The sequence below is a fragment of the Ischnura elegans genome, chromosome 1 (genome assembly GCF_921293095.1).
Source record: "Ischnura elegans chromosome 1, ioIscEleg1.1, whole genome shotgun sequence".
Lineage (NCBI taxonomy): Eukaryota > Metazoa > Arthropoda > Insecta > Odonata > Coenagrionidae > Ischnura > Ischnura elegans.
Genome location: NC_060246.1, coordinates 117,756,845 through 117,781,176, shown reverse-complemented (window position 1 = coordinate 117,781,176; position 24,332 = coordinate 117,756,845). Strand labels below are relative to the sequence as shown.

Below are 24,332 nucleotides of genomic sequence, written 5' to 3'. Positions count from 1 at the left end.
AGCAACTAATGATGACTTTTAGAAAAAAATGATATTCAATCGTCGCTGAGTTTAGTAATGATTAGGGTGCAGAGTATGATTCACAACTGATGGGGGTTTATTTAAACTAGCGTTGGGGATACATAATTACCTGCTTAAATTAATTTATGGGTGAGTGTTCTGCAAATTTTAATTGAATAGGAACAAATGAATTAGGGTATCGTCGTATCCGAGTTTGTCTCTACCCTTCTTTTACTCTCTTTCCATCGCTGCGCGAATCACCTCAGCTGACGGTCGTCTCCTCAAAGTATCAAACCGTTTATATTTAGACCTGTATCAGTGAATCACTGAGGAATTATTTTCAATATCCTCCCAAATTCATTTGCCATAGGTTCCTAAACCCCTGGTTTTCCACATCCGGGTGATTCGTTGTCTAATCTAGCTCAAAGGTTTAGAGAAAATTAAACATCTTTTTAATCTATTATTACATGGAAACCTATACCTTTGTTCGAGTTGTGGGCGGGTTGTGGAGTGAAAGGCTCTCCTCGTCGTAGGCTCATCAAAATTCAGAAATACGAGAAGGTGTAGGAGGGTAAGCGCTCGCTTCCTCTGTGATCCGACCGATTCTCGTTAATGCTTTACCACTATTATTCTCCGAAAAACAGGTGAAAGTGAGTTGACTAAGAGGAGGCAAGAGGTTCCCAGTTCATGGTATTAGAAAAGGGGCTGTTATATTTGGCTCACGCATCGTGTTGATGGTTAGTTTATGCTTAAAATATTGGTATGCGTTGAGGAGACTCATATTAGTGTCGAGTGTTTGATTATAGATCGTGTGATATTCACAATCTACATCCCTCTAGCTAAATTTGGACCAATATCCAAATTTCTTGCTCCCAATTCAAATTATTCTGAAAATTAAGATATTTAACAATAGATTTTATAACCGAATTATATCACTTTTTACTGACGCTGCATCATTTAAAATTTAATTTTTTATTTATGTAGATAATTATAACAAATGAGGGTCGGAACTCTCTCAACCGATAATTACAAGGCTTTTTCAACAGTTCAGCCTATTCTGTTTTCTTTCCATTACAAATCATGATTATCTAATCCAAAAACATCTCAATCACTCCTTACCCGTTTTGTCTTTTCCCATAAACTATTTTAATATCATTCACACAGCAATCAATGTTTTTCCACTCATACTCCAAGTATAGTTTGAAATCGTTATAATGTTAACTTCCTTTTGAAAAATTTTCTCCAACTTACATTTTTCTGGAGATCGGGAATTTTTTTATTTGTAAATACGATTAGCTTTGCCATTCTTAAGGTTATTTGGCGAGAGAAAACCTCTATTGATTAAATGGTACTACGTCTTAAGGAGAGAGCCACCTATTAAATACTTTTTGGATAAGACACTAACTTCATGGTAACCACCGGGAACATAATATTAAGTAATATTTTCAATTTGACTCTCTCACTCTGATACATGATTTCACGCTGTCAACTTAATTCTTGCCGTTTCCAATGGCCAAAATTCTCACCATGAAAGTAGAACCTCTGAATATTATCGAAATTGAGCCGTGAATGGAATGATTAAGGCGAAAAATGAAACAAATTCTAAATGAAATATGCTGAGACAAACGTATACCACTTTTCCATAATATTTAGACAAAACTATCCGTCATATCGATAATGTGTAACGATAGGATACGACAAAACTTAGGATTTCCCCAATGGAGAAGTTGAGAGAGTGGCAAAGAGGATTCTCATTCTTCTCATTTCTTCCCTTCCTGACGGCGTCGTCAAGAGAATCCTTCATCTTCCGGAATCAGCCGAGCGAAATCTCTTCAAGTTGGGGAAAGGGCTAACTCACGACTGCTTCGTTGGGACCCTTGACTCTTCCGGGAGGCTGCGAGGAAGAAAAAGAAGAACGGCCCAAAAAAACAAACACAGCAGACAAAACAAAAATAAAACAAGGTAGCTCGCCTTCCTCTCAATCTTGGCAGTGTGACGGGTTAACTTGAACATCTCGGGGGTTCAAGCAAGGGGGAGAGGGTGGGGATGGGCTGTAAAGGGTGAGTGCGATGAAGCAAGCGTGGTCCGTTTGGTGGGATTAAGAGGAGAGGGGTTAGGCGGGTGGGGGAGGGGGATGCAGGTGAGGAAGGAGGCTTAAGTTGGGGAGGGACAAGGTGTGCGTGATTAGACCGCACGGTGGTCTCGGGCGTGTGCGGAAAGGATAACAGGGAGAAATCGAACCGGTGGGTACAGCAGACCTCTCCTGCTACTACGCGCCCTGGTGGGAGAGGCGGGAAGGGTATGGGGGGGAGGGGGGGTGAAAGGGAGGAAGGGAATTCAGCCCAAAGGATACAGTACCTCTCTTCTTCCTCTTCCTTAGGCTAGTTCGTTGTGGGAAATGTTAAGCTCGACTGTAGACTGCAAAAAAAACTATCGATAAAACCCTGATATTGACAATGGCACCCTGATCTCTAAACATTGGAATGCTGGTCACTGTGCCCTGTGTACGGGAGCAGTTCAAACCAGGCTAAAGCACTTCCGTGCCCACCATACATGGTCGACTCATATGTAGGAAAAATGAGACTAATTTGACCGAAAGAATTGTGCATTTGGAGGCGAATAAACTATCGTCTTGGACACAAATAATTTATTTTACGAGTCGTAACGTTATAAAAATCGTATGATGGGAGAAAAAATTTAAAGTTTCTCCCATGTGTTTTAATGAAGCGCAATGGTAAAGGTCCCTCCCAAGATGGCCAAAGGTCAATCAATTGGCTTCACTTGAGGAGGGGGTATCAGTTAACAGTTCAGTGCAATGACAACCGAATATCTGGATTGTCAATAGCCAGGGACAGTTTTTACACGTCGAGGGTATTTGGTATCCGAACGTTAGCGACTTTTAACGGTTTCCGACAGCTAAAATTCGTTATATATCCGCACTAAACTCCAAAAAATGGAATTCTGATAAGTCCTCCCGAAGTGAAGGTAAGAAATCGCGCCTCTGGCCATCTTGATAAGGACCTCTAAAATTGTGCTCAGTTAAAATACATGGGAAATCGCACACCCTTTTTTCCTCAGCTATATAATTCGATTGAGATTGCGACTTAAAAGATGAATTTCATTGATCCCAAAGGACAGTTTTTTCACCGCGTTTGGAGCCCTACGAACCCTCCGGGATGAGGATCGGAGAGGAAGGGAATAATAGGAAAGGATCCCGCGCCGTCATTTGGGCGGTACTGACGATACCGATTTTACTTTTCCTAGAGAAATTGTTGATCGTCTAATGAAGAGGATGTACCTGAGATTTATTTTACAGATATCCAGATACACCAATGCCGGAACAATAACGGAAACCCAGGGCGGACCTGCGGAGCCAGGCGCATAAGACCGAGAATTTTTTTTCCACATTAAGTGCGAGGTGGAATTGCAAGAGATCCAGGGAAAGGAACGGGTATCTCTTCCCAGAATGAGTGAAACACACTGTGGATTAGTTTGGGGTGAACTCTGCTCTCACCTGTCCACACATCAATGCCGAAAGTAAAAAAAAATCGCTAATGAGTTCGACCAATAAAAGAATCGGAGAAAATTGATGTGTAGTTTTCTGCGGCGTTGTCTAGATGATGTCTCCATGCTTCTCGGTTTCACCGCGTGGATTTTATTTGCGACGACAGTTTCTCCGGTATTCCAACCGGCGTCTTCAGGTCGATGTCGGGATTCAATTTTTAGAGACTTATATACGAATTCTTGGCGCCAATTTTTCATGCTGGAGGCTGATTGGTCCACCTCCTTTTTCCTCGTATGACCCTGAAGACGCCGGCTCGATGGGATGGAGGGTAGGTACATAAAATGAAACGCCCTTTCGACAAATGCCACATTTTGTTGATCTTCGTCGTTAATTAAAGGCACGGGGGCAAGTGCTTTGGCGGGTGGGAAGGGGAGGGCGCGGGGAGGTCGGTGGGAGGGGGGAGGAGGAAAGAGGGAATCCTTCCCCTCTCGAGTTTCATTTGCACGCTCTCCGTTTGTTTATCTTTAAAATCGAGAACAGGAATCGGACCGGAGCGCAAATAGCTTTGTTCATTTTTCCTTCAAAGTATTGGAGCGAGCTTATTTCTGCGAAGCCTCAATATTGCTGAGAGCTAACCTTTTTTGATGAATAAGTTTGTCAGATGTTTTCCTCCAGGAAATGTGGTGTTAGCTTGTGTGATGATTTCATTCTCAAATTCTATCACTTGATAAATGAGTAGAAGTGGGTACCTTTTTAAGGGATTCAGTTATATCATAGCATCAAATCCACGCGCCACGTTCTTCTGAGTGTCATGGACGAGGTTGTGAATAATATTTTTAATTTTTGAGGGGCGTACCCCCCAATGAATAGGAAATTAAAAGGTCAGGATACAAAAAGGTGGCGGGGGCGTAAATGAAGTCAATCTTAGTTTAACAATTTAAAAACTAGCGATTACAGCCTGTAAAATAAAGAAAAAGGACCGATTAAAAATGAAAAGCCACTGTAATATAAATTCATTTTATTGAGTAACCGGTTAGAATTTTTCAACATGCCACAGGAAAATGAACATACGTACATAAAGAAAACACAAATTTCCGTAAATTCTTTGATCCATTTTTGACAACAAATATCACCCTCCCGATTCCCTTTTTCGATTCATCAAACGAACACATTTAGAGCGGAGATTTCTCACGAGATCATCACCCGCTCACTCTCCCACCGTACCCCAAAATTCCATCGTATATTCAACAATTTAATCTATGTATGAGAGATTATCTCCAAACATGCAGGTTTAGCAATTATTCAACCATTTTTTACGTCAAACCATTTTCATTTTGATATGTGGTATATGAGCATAATGCACGAGAAAAAAATTCATAGTACTGTAATTTCCAAGTTTTGATCCAACGTTGATATTAAAACACAAAATGATATCCTGAATGTTTTGAAACAAAAATTCTTTATGTTCCTAGACAGTTTTCTATAGGGATTTAATTGGATCCATTTCTTCCGTAAAACCATCGCAAGACAAAATCAAAAACTTTCTGACGTTAAAAGTCTCTCTTGCGCCCAGATAAAAAACCACTTCACTATAAACAACCGTATAAAACAAACATTCTGACACCTTGAAATGTAGGATGGCGATTACTCATGGTTCTCAGTGATGTTATCATTAGCAATCATTTGACCACGCATATATTTTTTGAAACATTGAAATGTTCAAATGTCGGTCCCCTAGCCGAGAATAGGACCGCTTTCAATTTGAGATCACTTAATCTTTAGATAAAATGGCGCTTATCATGACAGTTATAAGTATGCTTTTGTTCCTTTAGAAATCCTTGAAAGATGTCCAAATTATTTCCAAATGAAGCCTACGAGGAGTACTCTTAAATTTTTATTCGTGTGGTCAAACGATCCTTATCAATATAGACATCCTGAGCATATTGGTAGAAACTGGGACAACGATCAGATGCATTAGACCGAATAACAAAACAATATATTCATGTATATACCCACAGCATATATAAAGAAATCTATTAATCCAACTCAGTTTGTGAGGCAGTGTTAAATCACGACCCTCATTCAGTCATCCGTTCATTTACGTGCGCCCTCATCACTCAGGCTTTGGAATCTGACGACGTCAAGTAGGTTTAACGAAAGTTCTCCTGTGGGTAGACTCATGAGGGATTTCAATCGTGACCCGACAGCCATCGGAGGAAACTCGGAACACTCGCACGTAGGCAAAACGCCATGCCGCTCGTATTATTCATGTGTATATATTTTTAATTTACATGGTTATATTTATATATGCTTATGCGTCAATGCAACGACTGGCATTTGTAAGAGACATCGAAATAACAGATAGAGAAGAATCTTGAAATTTTCACTCTGTTCAAATATATCCCGATTGTTTAAATAACAGCCAAATATAGTCCTCATCTGTCTCTCTTGATTAACAACCACAGCAATCATTTATAGTCACCATATATCATCACAATCACATCATACATTCCGGCACCTCTTCCAATCAAAACTTTCTCATTTGCACGAGTTATTTAATTCCTTCCCGGGAAATTCGGAACGCCAACGCAACTTTTGCGTCATTGAGAGGCCGGAATTGCCCTTTCCTCCAGCATCGCCAAGAGAACAATTTACCCAAGAGCAGCCAACATTTCCATCAAAGGAGACAGGAGTCTTTGTAAAAGGACTCCTTTCATATACATATATACAAGAACATTTACAAAAATCCTTCGGACAAATTTACTTTCACAGCAATTAAAGAAACCACTTTCATTTTTCTAACACCATTTTAGAATATCGAACGGCGACCCGCACACAAGTCGTCTCAGGCATTTGAATGAATCGTCTCCCATTCAAATTCACCGCGCCCGCAACTTGGAGAATCTGAACATAATTTTCAAGAACTTCCTAGAGTTCTACAGTCACCAATAAGCACTGAGCGGGTAAAAGCTGTCCCTTCAACGTGCAAAATAAGCACCGTCCACATACTGAACTCTGTGTTTTACTCCCCGAGTACAAAAAAAGCAAAAGTAACATTAAAACTTCTGTCTAGAAAGGAGAAAATCACAATATTAGGACACCTTGCTTAGCCACAGTGGGCCACCACCAGGGAAGGAATGCAGTCTAGAGCTCGTTTCTTAAGCAGGAAGCGACGGCAGACACTCAGAGCGTGAGGGAGTTCAATCCAAGGTCCCTTCACACTGGTCTTTTAACAGTGTATCACTCACCAAATAGGTAGTTTTATTTCTAATCCTTCCAAATTCCAACATGACCTGACAAGAGGGGCAAGTTCCGTGCAACGTGTGTTCATAACTGGGAACAATGGAAACTGACGCGGCACAGACCTAAAGCGTATTAAATCAACCACCTCATATGTTCAACAATTTCCCAATCAGCGGCACTAGCGTGCACAAATCTATCCTTTCGTAGCTGGCCAAATCAGATGGCAGGAATTTTCGGATAGCTCTACCTAGGATGAAAGTTAGTGTGCCGGGACCATGTTCCCCTTCTACTCTTTCGTGGGAGCCCTTTAGAGCCGCGTGCCGACGTGCTGTCATACGGCGCTCGAGAAGTGATGCGCTCCGGGAGGGCCGGGGGCGGCGCCGCCACCCGGAGAGCACTCCACCGTCTCCATGGTGGTGAACGTGCCGATGGTAACACTCTTCCTCTTGCCCCCGGGGGGTGGGCCGCCGTCCCCGCCTCCCCGCCCCGACCCCCGGCCCCCAGCCCTGTTCGACGGCGCCAACCCGCCGCGCGTCACCCGCAGCTCCGCGAACGAGGAGGCGGCCGCGGGGGCAGAGCGGTGAACGGAGGAGCAGGTGGACGAGGAGGCGGAGGAGGAGGCGGTGGAGGAGGAGGAGCCGCGCGGGGGCGGCGGAGGAGGGCCCCCCGCCTGCTGCCCCAGGTGCTGGTGCCCGTGGTGGTGGTGGGCGTGGTGGCCGTGGAGCGGCAGCGTGGCGTGCGAGTGGTGCGCAGGGTGGGCCGGGTGAGCGCGGTGCCGATGGTGAGGGTAGAGCAGCGTACTGCTGCCCCCGGGCTCCTTGGCACCCAGAGAGGCCGCCCCCGCCCCCACGCCGCCCACGACGACCACCACCTGTTCGGAGGCACCGCCCCCGACCGCCGCCCCCGAGTGGCACACGTCAGGGGGCGTGGGCACGCTGCACGGCCGAGCCTTCGGGGGCAGGGTTCCTGTGCCTTGCGGCGTCTCCGCCCCCGAGCCACCGCCCCCACCTGGCCCCTCCGCCCCCGCGCCGCCCTGTGCCGCCTCCGGGTGCGACTCCGCCACCGAGCCCGCCATCTCAGACACCCGGGTGCCCGCCACGCTCCCTGGCTGCGAGCCCGCCGTCGCGGTGCCCGTGGAGACGTCCTCGTAGGCGCCCACCATGTCCACGAGGCGACGGCCGCGGCGGAGGATGTACTGGGGAGGCCTTCGGGCGAAAAGCGGCTCGCCGGCGAGGGAGGTGGGCGCCCGGCGCCGCCACCGCCACTTGCCCCGGCGGTCGCAGGCGCCGCTGCCGTCGGAGGCGTTGCCGTCCGGTGTGAGGCCGGCTGCCTCCACGCCCCCGGGGATCACTTTGAGGAGGAGGGCCTCTGGGGAGGGGAAGCGGCGGACGTAGGCGGTGACGGAGAGGAGGGCGGCGAGCTGAGCTGCGATGAAGGCCGAGGCGGCCGCGAAGAAGGACCAGCCGTACTGGTAGGCCACGCCCCCACTCTCCCCAGACACCCTCGGTCGCTCCATGTATGCGTCGCTCAGGACGGACGCGAACACCACGAGACCACAGCCGAGGGAAAGACCTGCGGAGGAAAAAAGGGAGGTGGTTAGTGACATGGTTTCCCAGGAAATACAAACGGTGATGGTCCTAGGGCCACTTAATAATTTTAAGTTGGAATATAGCACAAGCGTTTATCATCGAATCAGAAAATAAAAAAAAAACAGTACTCAGTTTATACAATGAAATGGAATAGAATTTTTCTCCAAAATATACCGCAAAATGGTATCTCGGCATAAAATAAGTTATGTCGAAAAAACTGTGTCATGTTACTGACGATTTTAGATCTCAACGCTGGAATTTCCATATAGTATTCAAACACATTCATAGATTTCTTTTTTAAGCCATTTCTATTTAAAACCTCGCTGAGTATTGCATGTACTAATACCAAAAAGACAACTGTCGACAGTTTCGTACGATGCAGTTGTCGCTGCTATGAAGTACGTTAAATTTATTGACAGACGAAGGATCTTAAAAATAAATTCGAGAATTTTATCAATTTTCAGGTTCTTCTTAGCTAAATTTCATTCTTTTTTCAGTATATAAATGGTAGTTGCTAAAAAACTAGTTTTAAAATTAAGAAAATGATATTAATGAGATATTTGAGGATATGAAGTGCAAGAAAACGATGCTTTTCCTGGATATTTAAAAGATTCCTTCTTAGAAATCGCTGCATAATATAATTCAGCCACGAATGGCATGTCATACAAATCATACCACCCACGCTTATAACATATAAGGTCAGCTAGGAATTATCAAATATTTTGACGACTCAGGTGTAATATCTACTTATAATACCTACTGGAATTAATAAAAAAAGTTAATTCACGAATATCTAATGCTGGACTATAAACTGAAACTGGCAGCCTTAACCCACCTGTAGGGGTTCAATGCCGGCGCTACAATGTGTGAGGAAACGCAATTAAGGCTGTCACAGCATATCAAGATGTTAAGTCTCATGCGCTCCGATTAATAGCTACAGAGTGACGCACATTGAACATCTTCGACTGGGAATTATATTGCGGGCGCATGCATAGTCAACGCGCCGACTACAAGGGCTTCGTACGCCCAACAGTCTCCGCGTCCCATTCGAAGAGCGCCCCAGAGGGCGAAGCATCCGTCGCGTCATTTTCATCGAGACAAACGAACGACCAAGCCGGACAGCAGAGGGCGGCGCGGTTCACGGCATCGGCGCATAAATAACCGCTCTGGGACAGTTTCTGCCCATGATGCACGAGGGAGAGAAGCAGCGTTGGTTCGAAGGCTCGTAGCCGACCATGATGCCGTCCCGGCTGCAATGGATGTGGTTCTGGAGTGGAAGTCGGGAGAGTAGCGGAAAGCGGACCTCAAGAGCCGCCGACCCTGCCTTTGTCGGGATGGGAAGTTAACCCCAGCCTATCCAATGAATAAATAGGTCGTAAATAAGGGAGTGGATGGGTGCCGCTGGAGTATTACTCTGGGTGATTCGGGGAAGGGTGGCAAATGGTGGAGGGTCAGAAGAAGAAAGGGAACGATGAGAAGAACAGAAGAGAGACGGCATAGGGGGAGGATGCGCGGGGTTGGTTTCCAGAGACACAACCACCGCCACCACCTCCCCTCCCTTCTGATGCTAATTAGCCGGTCTTAATGACGTGTTAATGTTTCATTCGGATAAGGGCCATCACAAAGGGCTCGCTTGCGAGCTGGAGAGGAAGAGAGGGGCGTGCCAGGGAAAGACCACCGCTAGCAGGGGGTTTGGGACCCTTCTCCTGTCTTCTTTTCTCTCTGTCTCCCCTGGAGGTGGGAAAAGAGATTCCTTTCTCGCAGAAGCAGCGGCCATGCTGCTTAGAGCGCTCTCTCGTGTGATCACGAAAGAGGAGGGTGGCTAAGCAACCGAGGGGATTGAAAGCATTTAAGAAGTTGAGAGGGGGAGTATTTTCAATTAGTCCTAATACATGAGTCGTTCCGCTCGGTGCAGTCTCAACGGGGCTGCAAACGCCAACGAGGAATTCAATTCATCCCAGGGAAAATTATGCCTGCACGCGATAAAGGTCGCTCGGACTTTATGCTCCGTTAATGCTATCGCCTGAAAAGGATTACAAAAAGATACAGACAGATACGCCCCTTGGCATTAACGAGATACGCGGAATTGTGGCGGTGGAAAGCGGAAGAGCAACTATTTCCTAGAAACTAGTCTGACGTAGGTTCAGACGAAACGTCAGCGACTAAGAGTAATACGTTCGCAGGTCAATGGGTTGCGTGTATTACCGTTCACTGGGCTGCTTACTCGATTCGGGAACCAAGTACCGGCATGGTAATTTGGGGCTGAGAACAGGCTAGAAAACTACGGGCACATAAAATTAAAAGGACACAATTGAACCGTTGGCCCGCGCTGTACCATGGCGAGTACGATATTTATTGACCAGGAGTCGGCCACGGTAATAAATCTTTGGCTCAAACACCTGTTCAGTGGTAAAATAAATTTATTGTTTTCCGCAGAATAATTAGACGATATGGTAGATTTTATTGAAACCAGCAAAATTCTACACTGAAACACCAAATGAGTTATATGCGATAATTTTTATCAAGTTACTTATCATTTAATTAACTCGAAACCACAGAGCAGGAAAATAAAATATGAGTCAGCAAACGAAGAATTATATTTTTGTTAGCTTTTCCCGTTTAAATCATGGGATGTGTGTTTTGTTTTCTTGCTAACCTTTTGCTGAAGAAGAATCGACTGTTTGGGGATGCACGTTTGCATAAAATATTCAACCACTTCGCGCGCAACAAAATAGACTGCAACAAACTATTCTCCGAAATCAAACCTCAGAATGTTGATTCCCGTTATGTACCAAATCAAAATTGTTGACCACATCATCATTTATATTTGGACGAAGTATCACTAATCTTTTATGACCGATGTGGTCTCAATAAAAACCATCACTATATTGTATACATATATCAATGAAATAATAAACAGATCACGATAGAGTACTGTGGAAATTGCACCCTTCCATCATTTTAATCACTTAATCTTTGATATTTCAATTAATCGTAAAATGTCAAAAACTAATGCGTTGTCAAAGACAAATTTAAAATAAAATTCAACTGAATGTTTTGAAAACAAAATTTTTAACATTTATGATACTGGTTTGACAAACTTTAAAAACTATGCTTTATCCAATCTAGACAATTATTACCAATGCACATTATTATTACTTTTTCAGCGAATTTTGAAGAAATTGAGCAAGAAGGCGTAAGATGTTTTAAATAGTATTCATTGCTTTTTTCTAGGTTGCTAATCAACTTTAGATTCCTCCTATTTCTAGTTGCCGTAAGATATTTAAGCTCTTTTTTATTTTGCAGGGAGCAATAGGCTGTATGAAGAGACCATTAGTAATAATTCTATAAAATTTCCTTGGCTTATTTATCGTTAGGATGTAAATGTAAGTTATTTTGGTTATGTAACCAGTTTTGAAGAAGGTTGTAAACAATTTTACTGGATATTTCGTTAAATTTCTCTATTAAAAAAATATAAGCTCTCTCTCATCGCTCGGCCTAGAGTTTGAAGCATGGCTCGATGGCTTCTCGTTATTTTCTCACTATCTATCCACATAATTCACTCACTTAGCTCATTAACCCCAAGGTTGGCTGGAGAAGGTTGTAGTAGAGCATAACCAAGACTAAGCTACAGACTAATTATATGTTACCCTTGTATACCCTTTTTTTTGGGTATGGCGGCTGGTTCCTTTCCACAGGCTACCTCGCAGTTTGAGGACTTTTCGCTTGGGTGTTTCCAAAGGCTTCACCCGATATATAAGCACGGGACCTTTCGGCCAGAAGCCAAGAGCTCTATTCACCTTAATATCACGGTTCTCCATGCAAAAAAAATCTCTTTAATTGCATTATAAAATAATTATTGCCCTTGAAGGGAAATTTCCCAAGATTACAAATATTTTTAAATAAATTAAATACATCAACCTCGTCATCAACAAATGCGTGAAAGAGGTAGCTATTTTTATTTTACATTGAATCCCCTAATATTCTACAGAGTAACTGCAACTGGTCATAAAATAATTATAATTGTAAAATCAGATGGCCAATGATATGTATGAAAATCGTTGCGCGTGTGTGATACTAAGGAGAAAAATATTAAGTTCTCAGCAAGGAGCGATTGAACTTCCAACGAAAAGGACATCGCAATGCGCTGTAGTAGAATGCGTAGGGTCGCGTGCAGAGGGAAAGGGACTTAACCCTCTCGATTGGAAAGGCATGCATCGGCACGATTCGGGTGCAGAGGTAACGGCTGCCTATTGGATGGTTTCCCATCGAAAACCAAGGGGCCGAGGTTATCGGTACACTTTGCGGCATTCCTGTCCCGACTTTCCGCCCGACAGAAGAACACGGCACTCCATCAAATGGGATTCGTTGCTGCTTAAATGGACATTCTAGCGCTCGAGTGCCAAAATCCCCTGGTACTATGGCTCTGCCTCCCACCCTCTAGCGGGAGTAGCACCGGGTACTCGCCGCCCTGATCCAATTTCCGATGGCAGCGGCAGGATTACTTCGCGCTGGAGAGGGATCCACTTCGGCTGCAACCTGAACTACCTTTGCAAATCGAAGTGGGTGGATTTCAGTTCTGAGTTCAAAAAAGAAGTATAAAGGTTCTGTGAGATAGCAGTAATCACTAGCACCCAAGTACGAGCGCGATGGGTTGATGCGCAATTTTTGCGACCTATCGAACCAAGATAAAAATTTTGAGCCTAATTCACAGATTACCACTGGCCATTGATTATAAAGGGAAATTATTTGTCTTCCGAGTATGATCCTCTTTGGAACTTGTTTACTAAACACCGAGGATCAAGTATCACAGGGAAAATCAGTATTTAATTTTCATGGTGGTCGATGAAATAGTCTGTCAATATATGGGTTCGATTTTGAAAGTGTATATCGAGTGTGTTTGAAGTCTTTGTAATCTAGTTCGAATTCCCACCAATTCAATTCGTTCTTCTTTTATTTACAGAGTAAGTCAAATTTGTGTTAAGTCAAATTTTGTAACTGCCCCCACGTGTTCCGGCACGAGGGTAGTCAGTCAGCCTTTGGTCGCCAGGTAGAACGGTCGAACGGGAGAGTTCTCCTTTTTTGTAATATATAGCAATTTCAATCATCATAAACCGCCTGGTCCTTCGTTTATTTATTTATCATTTATCTTTGTACCCCTCGTGTACGTACTTTTTGGTCCTTCGGGCCGGATGTCAACGGATTTCATCGGATACGTCGGATCATATCGGAACTCATCGGATCGCGACGGATAGTGCTGAATTACATAGGATCTCATCTTTTCGGGTCCTATCTTTCCGGACTCAGTATCGTTGATCTCAGCATCGCCAAATTAAAAATCGTCGCATTGCAGAGGTCGTACGTATCATCACCGGTTTTATCTTCTCGGGACATATCTTTCCGGTTATATCGCTGCCGGATTAATCTTTACCAGATTATCGGTCCCGTTTACTCGTTAACGGAGTTGTTAGCGAATCTTGGCGGTCAATGTTTCATATAATTATCGTTTATCGGAGAAAAATCGTATCGGCGGACTAATGGAACTCAACGACGAAAAAGAAATCCCGCTGGTCATCCCTATCTACCGTGAGGCTCATGACGGAGGCATGAGGGACAGCTCTTCAAAGCAGCTCGGAGAAGAGGAAATCGGAGGGGGAACGAGTGCATCGTGTTGCCGTCCTTGCAACGGCTGATTCATCCCCGCTCGTACTATCATCGGACGTCTACGAAGGCATCGTACATCGACAACAGAGAGGGCGTCTTTGGGGCTAGCAGTCATCAGAAAATCAGTAAGATTGTTTCAATTTATCTATATAACGCCCAAGTTACTTAGCAAGTTTCATCTAAATTGAAAATCTTATCTAGCTAATGTGGCTTAACCTAAGTAAATGATATCAAAGTGTTATATTGTTAACGCAATTTTGCCGAACTCAAGCAGAACTATCTAATCTGATTGACTGAGTGACATATCAAAATGGAAGGCTGTTACGAAAAGCAAAAGACTTATCTAAGGAAAATTAATAATTCCTTCATGAACTTTAAAAAAGAAGGTGCTACAAAAATGAATCGCGGATCTTGTAAGGTTCGAATGGAGTGCATTGACAATTATTGGCAAAAAATTAATGATGCTCATGAACAATTACTTGAAAGTGAATATTTAGATTTACAGCATGATTATTTTTGCTCTCATTTCCTAAATAATGCTGAGGAAGTGTACTTACAACGAAAGGGAGAGTTTGAAGAATTTCTGATAAACCTTGTATCAGCATCAAGTAAAAGTGAACGGAATGGTGAGAATAAAACTTCCCATAGTGAGGGTGATCCCCTTGTTAGATTACCTGTCCCGGAGTTACCTAAATTCTCAGGTGATTTCCGAAATTGGGAAACTTTTCGAGATCTCCTGAAGTCTATGATAATAGATCGCAAAGATATTTTGCCGGTTGCAAAATTGCAATATCTGTTAAGCTGTCTTTCTGGTGAAGCTGCTGACCTGGTACGAACTATTCCTATCACAGAAGAAAATTTCACTCTTGCGTGGCAATCTTTGCAAAATTATTACGAGAATAATAGACGCATAACTAGTGCTCACCTTGCTGCGCTATTTGATCTTAAATCGATGCAAAACGAGTCAGCATCTGAATTACGCCGCATTTATGCCGGCACAGTGAACCCCTTGCTCTCACTTGAAGCGTTGCGACGTCCAGTATGTCATTGGGATGATTTAATTGTATTTATAACTGAAAGGAGATTAGACCCACTAACGCGACGTGATTGGGAAATTAAATTAGAGAATTCAACTGCACCTCCTACTTATGAGATGCTTAAAAATTTCCTAAAAACAAAAATAATGAGTTTGGACAGTCTGGAAAGTTGTGGTAATAAACAATCTTCGGGATCTCCCAAGGGCATGCAACAGCGACGTCAATTTCATGAAAAGAGTGGATCATACAAATCAAAGAGTTTTCATATGGGCGGATCAACCGTAATGAAAAATCCCTTGTGTGCTTTGTGTGGCCGCAGCCATTGGTTGGCGTATTGTGAAACTTTTCGTGATAAATCAGTAGATCAACGGAAGGAATTTGTCCTTTCTAAGAATCTTTGTTTCAATTGTTTTGGACAACATGTTTTGAGAAATTGCATATCAAAAAAGAGATGTCAGGTTTGTCATAAAAAGCATCATACATTTTTACATGAGCCTTCAACTAATTCTGAATCTTCGAAAAACTGTGTGAAGAACCAATCAACAAGCTCTTTTCCTGTTTTTACTGAAGAATCTATCGAACGTAAACTAACTAATGCGATCGATAGCAAGCCTGAGACAGTACTTCTTTCCACTGCGTGGGTAAAAGTGCAAGGACCTCATGGAAATGTTGTATTAGCTAGAGCGTTACTTGATCAATGCGCTCAGTCTAGTTTCATCACAGAATCACTTTGTCAAAGACTTAGACTTGATAAAAAATCAGCTTCGGTGGTTGTCAGTGGACTTGGTAACAGTCTTCATATGAAATGCAAAGGCTCTGTTAGTGTTATAATTAAGCCAAGATTCATGTCTACTTTTAGCTGTCACACTGAAGCTCTGGTGGTACCCAAGGTAACGTTGTACAAACCGAGTCTTCTAACCAGGGATAACTGGCCTCATCTGAAGGAGTTGGAGCTTGCAGATCCCAAATACTTCCAGGCTGGACAAATCGATCTACTCCTTGGAGCCGCGGTGCACGCCCGAGTCGTGGAAGGTAGAGTCGTCAAAGGGGAAGCAAACCATCCGATTGCCATGGCCACAGCCCTAGGGTGGATCTTATCTGGTGAGACAAATGCGGTCCTACCGCACACTTCAGCTGTATTTACGATTCAGCAAGATGATGGTGAGATGCCACTAGATTCTCTTCTTCAGCGTTTTTGGCTGCAAGAAGATATGCCTACTAAAGACTCTTTTCTTACCCCGGACGAACAAATGTGTGAAGAACATTTTGAATCCACACATTCTAGAACATCAGAAGGTCGTTATATTGTACGACTTCCCGTTAATCAAGAAAGATTACGAAATCTTGGAAATTCATATCATCCATCAATTAAGATGTTAGCAAGCATTGAAAGTAAATTCAAAAGGGATGAAAATTTTCAAAAGACTTATTGTGAATTTATACAGGAATATTTGGATTTGGGACACATGCAGCCAATTAATGAAATTGATGTGGATTTAAGTAAATATGTCTTTCTTCCACACCATGGAGTTTTTAAAGAAAGTAGCACAACTACTAGACTACGTACGGTGTTCAATGGTTCCTTTAAGACCAATGAAGGGTGGTCACTAAACGATTGCCTTTATGCAGGCCCAAATCTTCTTCCCGAAATTCCGTCATTAGTCACATCATGGCGTAAATATCGATATGCCTTCACATCTGACATTAAAATGATGTACAGGCAAATTATAGTTCATGAAGAAGATAGACATTTGCAAGCCATTGTGTGGAGATTTGATCCATTGCATAAAATACAAATATACCTCTTATCTACTCTAACTTATGGGTTAAAGTGCAGTCCATTCATTGCTATTAGAGTTCTTCAGCAATTGGCAAAAGACGAAGCTGTAAACTTCCCATTAGGCTCTATTGTGTTAGATAAGGAGACGTACATGGATGTCGTGTTATCTGGTGATCATGAGATTCACACCGCATTGGCTAAGCAAAAAGATGTCATTAATTTGTTCATGGTGGGCGGTTTTTCCCTTCGCAAATGGCATTCAAATAGTTCTACTCTACTTCAGTGGTTGCCACAAGAGTTATTAGCCAGTGAACCGGAATCACTCTTTGCGAATGATTCAATATTTGCGGTTTTGGGACTTAATTGGCAACCCAGTGAAGACTGTTTTAACTTCAATGTTAAAATTGATCAAAAGGTAGAGCAATGGACTAAACGATTAGTGTTATCCAAGGTAGCTATACTATTTGATCCATTAGGCTGGATTGCGCCAGTGATAATTACTGCCAAAATCTTTCTTCAAAAACTTTGGCTCCTTAAGATAGATTGGGATGAACCTTTGCCTCGAACGGAAGCTGAGCAATGGGAAACTTTCTACAGCGATTTACCTCAAATCACAAGTATCAAAGTGCCTAGATGGTTGGGTTATAGTGCAACAATGAATGTTATTGAATAGCATGGATTTGCTGATGCTTCTAAATCAGCGTATGGTGCGGTTTTGTATCTGCGCACAAGTGATAAATCTTCAGAAAAATCATTTAGAGTGAGAATGATTCAAGCTAAAACAAGAGTAGCTCCCTTGAAAACTATTAGCATTCCTCGTTTGGAGTTATCAGCTGCTCATTTACTTGCTAAGTTAACTAATCACCACACAAAAAGATTTGAATCTGAATTATTAAAAATTCATCTGTGGACTGACTCTCAAGATGTTTTATGTTGGTTAAAAGAACATCCTTCAAGATGACCTACTTTTATAGCTAATAGGTGTTCTGATATTCATACCCTGGTGCCAACTGCCAACTGGCGTCATATTGGGACTAAAAATAATCCAGCTGATTTAGCATCTCGTGGTTGCTTAGCATCTGCACTGAAAAATCAGAACTTATGGTGGTCAGGACCGGACTGGCTCTCTAAGTGTGACCAACTATGGCCAAAAACAGTTTTTAATAGAAGAACTAATGAGCAATCTAAAGTTCCTATTGTTTTATCAACAAATACTGCAACAATTAAAGCTAGTGGCTTTAATATCTTTCAAAAGTACTCTAATCTAAAAACTACAGTGCATGTCATGGCTTATGTGATACGTTTTCTACAAGCAAAAAAACTAGTGCATCCAATTTTCAGTGCATCATGGTTTAATGTTGAATCAATGAATGCTGATGTAATTGAATCCAAGTGAAGTTATCAGAGCTCGTTTATTGTTAGTGTACATAGCACAACGGCAATCATTTTCTAAAGAAATTTCGATCTTGGAGAAAAATGAAATTATTCCTAAGAACAGTGTGCTTATAAGGTTAATGCCATTTATTGATCAAAAGTTATTAAAAGTGGGAGGAAGATTAAAGCATTCATTACTTTCTGAGGATGAGAAACATCCGTTGATCATACCCAGTGATTATCCACTCACACGCTTAATCATCGAAGACTGCCATAAACGTACACTGCATGGTGGGGTACAGCTAACTCTTACAACACTACGCACACAGTACTGGGTATTGAAAGGACGGCAGAAAATCAAAGAGATAATCCATAAATGTGTTGTGTGCCAACGTTACAGAAAAAGTACTTCATATCAAACCATGGGTAATTTGCCACAATACAGAACAATGCCTAACAGACCTTTCTCAAAATCTGGTGTTGATTATGCTGGACCTGTGAGCATTAAGACCTCACCAGGAAAGTGTAGAAGTTCATACAAAGGTTTCATATGTGTTTTTGTATGTCTGAGCACTCGTGCTGTGCATTTGGAAGCAGTTTCTAATTACACTTCTGATGCATTTATTGCAGCGTTCCGACGATTTGTTGGGAGAAGAGGTCATTGCTCCTTGTGATTAAGTGACAAGGGAACTAATTTTGTGGGTGCTGACAGAGAATTAAAAGAACTGTTCCAGAGATCTTCCAACTTCACCCGCACCCTCGCTGAGGCCTTAGCATCTAATGGAACGGAGTGGCGTTTCAATCCCCCCACAGCCCCACATTTTGGTGGGATCTGGGAAGCGGCAGTCAAGTCAACAAAGCATCATCTAAGACGGGTTATCGGGGAAACAAAGTTGACTTTCGAGGAACTGTCAACTCTATTGTGTCAAGTGGAAGCATGTTTGAATTCCCGCCCGCTTGTTCCCTTATCAGATGATCCTAATGATATCCAAGCGTTGACTCCTGCTCATTTTTTAATTCAATCTTCATCTTATCTAATTCCAGAGCCAGCATTAATTGAGGAAAATATTCCGACTTTAAAGAGATGGCAAATGGTACTGCAAATGCTTCAGCATTATTGGCGACGCTGGTCGAGGGAGTACTTGCAATCTCTACAGCAACGACAGAAATGGGCAACATCAACCCCAAACATCAAGGCTGGGGATCTCGTGATTGCCTGCAACGACAACACTCCACCAGCGCGTTGGCAACTAGCCAGAGTAATAAAAGTTCACCCGGGTGATGATGGATATGTCCGAGTTGTGACAATTCAAACTGCAAATTCAGTGCTTAAAAGACCAGTGAATAATCTAATAATTTTAAAATGAATATTGTAATCTGAGTTTAAAATCTATGTTCATTTAAATATTTTTGTTGTTGTTATGTAATGGTTCTCTTCTGCGAAGAGAAGGTGGGCGGAATGTTTGAAGTCTTTGTAATCTAGTTCGAATTCCCACCAATTCAATTCGTTCTTCATTTATTTACAGAGTAAGTCAAATTTGTGTTAAGTCAAATTTTGTAACTGCCCCCACGTGTTCCGGCACGAGGGTAGTCAGTCAGCCTTTGGTCGCCAGGTAGAACGGTCGAACGGGATTTTTTGTAATATATAGCAGTTTCAATCATCATAAACCGCCTGGTCCTTCGTTTATTTATTTATCATTTATCTTTGTACCCCTCGTGTACAGAGTGAGTAAACGGAGGAAAGAGCGTAGAATTCTCAGCTTTACCGCAACACTTTTTGTGGAAAAATCTATGAAAGGGATCATTCCATTCTAATTTAATGGCTGTAAAAGCTACGCTTCCATACAAACAAAGCGTTTAGAAAGAAAAGGAATTTTTAAAATCAACTTCTTGGAAAGGCTAGATATCAATGTTTAATCAAGCGGGATGCAAAGACGGTTATTTTGCAAACGAGGAATTAACTCAGGATATAGCCCCGCATTCAGTATTATTGCACATGAAAATGACGTGTATCCGAAAATAGACGGCCAAAATTCTAGAAATTAAACATTATGCAAAAGAATTTTTTTTGGAGTAAACCTTGTAAGAAAGTAAGTCATTTTATAAAACGTAGCTCCTATAATCCTTTTTTATTTTTCAGAAACTACTATTTCCATGATCAGGGCTTGGAATCATAGCACTATCGTTTTTGCAGTCAGTTATGGATAAAATAGCCGATGTGGTCTAAATTAATATTCCATTTCATCTCAGGAATGTGGGATACGCTTCAGAAAAACATATCAAATGGAGAAATTGTTGAAACAGGTTGTTCATAATTTGATTCCAACCCCCGATAAAAGACAACATATTCTCCGAAACGTGAACGAGGAATACTGAGTTCCGTTAAAAAAGGATTCAAGGCTTCCGTTAGTGAGTTATAACTTGGGCAGCTATATATTTCTTGCGAAATAAAACGAATTTACATAAACCGCAGCAGGAACTGCTATTACAAGGATGAGCTTTACTCGAGAAATGTCTTGGGAGTCAAGCGCTACCGTGGCTATGGAAACACCGTCACTCTATCGGTGAAGCCCCTGGCGGCGGCTTAACCGCACCTCTCGGGATGGAAAGGCAAAGGCACGAGGGAGTGAAAAGAGAGCCAAAAGGTCCACCAAAGGCCCATCTATCGGCGGCGGCGGTGACGACGACGTCTCGCCTGGAGCGAAGACACGAGCCCCCCCACCCCCGTCCCTCCTCCATTCCCCGCTCCACTTCCCCACCTCCCAAAGGTGATTTCATTAAGACACCCCAGAACACGCGGCAGAGGGTTCGTGGGGGCAGAAGGAGGAGGCCGACCTCCCTCCCCATCCCCGAACGAGGCCATCAGTAATGCCACTAAAAAGAAAAGTCCTCCTCACCCCCTTTTTCATCCACGAAAAATCATCCCGCCATCTTCCTTTACCTCACGAACCGCCTTTCCTTATTTCTTTTTTTTTAAGATCACCACTCGCACCCCACCTCGCGCAGAGGGTGATTTCATTTTGGAAATTTCTTCTGCCTCTCGCCACATCCTGGCTCCTCCTTTTACGACCGAGTGGAAGGGGAGGGAGGCCTTTTTAACCCCTCTCTCCTTGCCTCAGGATACCTCCCCCAATCCTTAAGGCATATGCCTCTCCGCCCCTTTCTCTATTTATACGCGGCACCTCAACCTACGCGTTCTCCCACCAATAATCTACATTTCAAGGTGACGGCCTCCTCGCCTTTTCTCTTCCCTCACCGACTTATTCTCAAGTTCATAAGTTTCAGGGTTCCCTTTGAGTAGCTGACACAAAGATAGATAAATACTTCTTGACTTCACCCCTTCACTCACAATCAGTCGAGCCAGCGATTAAACTTTATGTAAATGAAATAATTTGTGGATAAAATTCCCCATCCGTCACTGATCTTCTCTGGATAAAATAAAATATTTCCCGTATCTAGACATTAATGAAACATTACTTACACGTGTTATATTTAGTCACGTCTTTCCAGAATCGGTGGGTATATTTTAATATATTTTTATTGCTAACATATTTGTTAAATTGTTACAAGTAGGCCATTGGCCTGGTGGTAACATGAACATACGACGAAAAAAATTGATAGCATTATAAGAAACTATTGGTCCCTACTTCTTCAACATCTTTTTAAAAATATGTAACTTTTTCTTATATAAATATGTATGATACGTAGTTTGTACTGGATAAAGTATCATCTTATCAATAACTTTTAAAGACTGAAACTACGCTTGGTGTAACAAATGTAATTAAAGATAAGATAATTTAAATTCTTGCTCAAAAACTTGCTTAAACAATTAATCCTTTTTTCAGGGAAAAATTATCTCAATGGCATTTTTATGATAGAAAACGGACACTGATCCCTAGCATCGACGCTTTCCCCGAACTTGTTTGAGAAAAATTATCGCGAGATTCAGACTTTATTTTCGTACTACCTACTCATCGGGCATACACTTCCTGGATATTAAAATTCGAATAAAATGTCCCTAGAAAAAAAAAACTGTCACTCAAATCCCGCATCGAGAATCAACATGCGGAACTTCCAACTCGACTCTCTAAACATAAAATCCGAACGCTGTCTAGGAGGAAAAACGAGTGTAATCGGATCATCTGTAACTCTCTATAGAGCGGATTACCCAACGATTCAAAACTTTAAGACATCTCCGGAAGGTCGATGCCGTTCTTGTCAATTTTCCCAGGAACTACAAATCAGGATATCAATGCTCTCTCCTTCTAAGAACTTCATCTACAGGGGATTATACACAAAGCTGCTGGTACATTTTTAATAATTTCTTTTTTTAAGCATTCAAATCAGATATCACAAATTTTATGAGGAATGAACACACTGAACATTCTGGCTTAATATCATGAAATTGGTATAAAGATTTTATAAAGAAGGGTTTAATTCATTTCAAAAGCTTAGTATTGCTTAAGGTGTTATATGTTATCAACATTTATTATTTGAACAGATACTTATCACCTCTGCTGTGGGATACTACCAAAGTTTTCCTCACATTTGCCCAATATTAAGTTTATATCAATATAGAAGTTTTGGGAAATTTATTAATTTGAAATATCACGCATATGGGTGTATACATTTCAATAATGTGAAGGAACACTTAAGGTAAAACAGCCTATTGACTAGAACTCATACGATGCAGTTTATATATTTACGAGCACATGGTTTAAATAAGAATGACAATTGGTGTATAAAGCAACTGCGACTGCACTAAGCCGTGTCCAATTTATTACCATACTTTAGCTCGCTGCTTCTAAAATAAGTAGCCTATAAAAGCAGCACCTAACATCTAACCTTAATATTATGTATGTAAGGGCTGGAATCTTAATTAACATCATCTTTCGCCGTGTCGTACAACCTCTAAAGAAAAGGCACAGCACCAAAAAACCTCGCATAACTGCGTCTCGTCTACCGCATCCAGTCTTTGGGCAGGGTCCCACCTTCCACCTTCTTCACTCTCCACGTTACGCAATTAAGTCTCAGCAGATGATTATCCGACTACGCCTACGGACCGAAAACCTCGAGCCACTTGGAGCCACGAAATACAGCAATTAAAGGAAGAAAGTCTGTCGACCCACCTATATCCCCGTCACTTAAAATCGCTGTATATCTATAAGTCTCTTTGCCTGAGGTCACTCAGTCAAAGGTCATTGTGTTTCTTAAGAAAGAGATGGTTTACTACTAAAGCACAGCAAAATAACTATGTCGAATATCAGTGAGCTAATGGTGTACTCTCAAAAAAGACATTATTGTCGAGTACTTTGAAATATCCTTACCATTACATAGAAAATTAGAAAGGTGACCATATAAAAAAGTTGAAATATGTATTTTGACTTAGTGGTTGAATGTATTGTTTTCAATTTATCATTAGAAATAATGCAGGAGGCAAAACTAAACAGTATTTTATTCGTTAATGTAGGTGTCTCGAGGATGATTTATAATGAGCAGGTAAAAAAGACTTCATTCACTTCTGCATTATAATTTAATGATGATGCTTATTACTTTGAATTAAATGCACTCTTGCGGGCTTCAAGATACGGAAACGTCTGAGGAACGATGCATAATAAATCGTGAATTTTGGTTCAAATTAGAAAACTGTAAGCTATTTCAACAGAAATTTTTAAGTGTGTTCCTTGCTCGATTCGTCAATTAGGAAATTTTAAGAGAGTAACAGCCTCTGTCTAAAATGAAGTTTCAGTTTTATTTGCTCAAACAGTGTATAGGAATTATTAAATACGTCCAACGTATCTAATTGTGCCCACAATATTTTCAGGTGCCATTTAATTCATTTGGAAAATCTTGGCAATGTCTCATTTAAACAATCTAGACATGAACAACTAAGAAGAAGAGAGTGACAGAGAAAAGATTACAGTAAGTGAGGTGAATACGGACCCATAAGAGAAATTATTATTTAATTTGAAGAGGAAGTATTATATGATTAAAGAACGACTCTAAGCCAAAAAGCTAAATATAGAAGAAATATGGAAAGAACAAAATACTACTGATTTAGATAAAGTTTTATTTAGCTGAAAAAGCATTTTTATCTTAACTATTCAAAATATTTGAAAATTTCAGGAATAATAAAATAA

General features: G+C 41.8%; 1 protein-coding gene across 1 annotated transcript in view; it reads right to left on the bottom strand.

Annotated features, from left to right (window-relative positions):
* Positions 1-4,508: 4,508 nt before the first annotated feature.
* The window catches only part of LOC124168719, a 1,194,493-nt gene continuing 1,174,669 nt past the window's right edge, over positions 4,509-24,332 (bottom strand). The window contains exon 4 of the mRNA XM_046546988.1: positions 4,509-8,320. Within this exon, the coding sequence (XP_046402944.1) occupies positions 7,080-8,320 (1,241 nt within the window). The 3' untranslated portion in view covers positions 4,509-7,079. The remainder of the gene's footprint in view (positions 8,321-24,332) is intronic.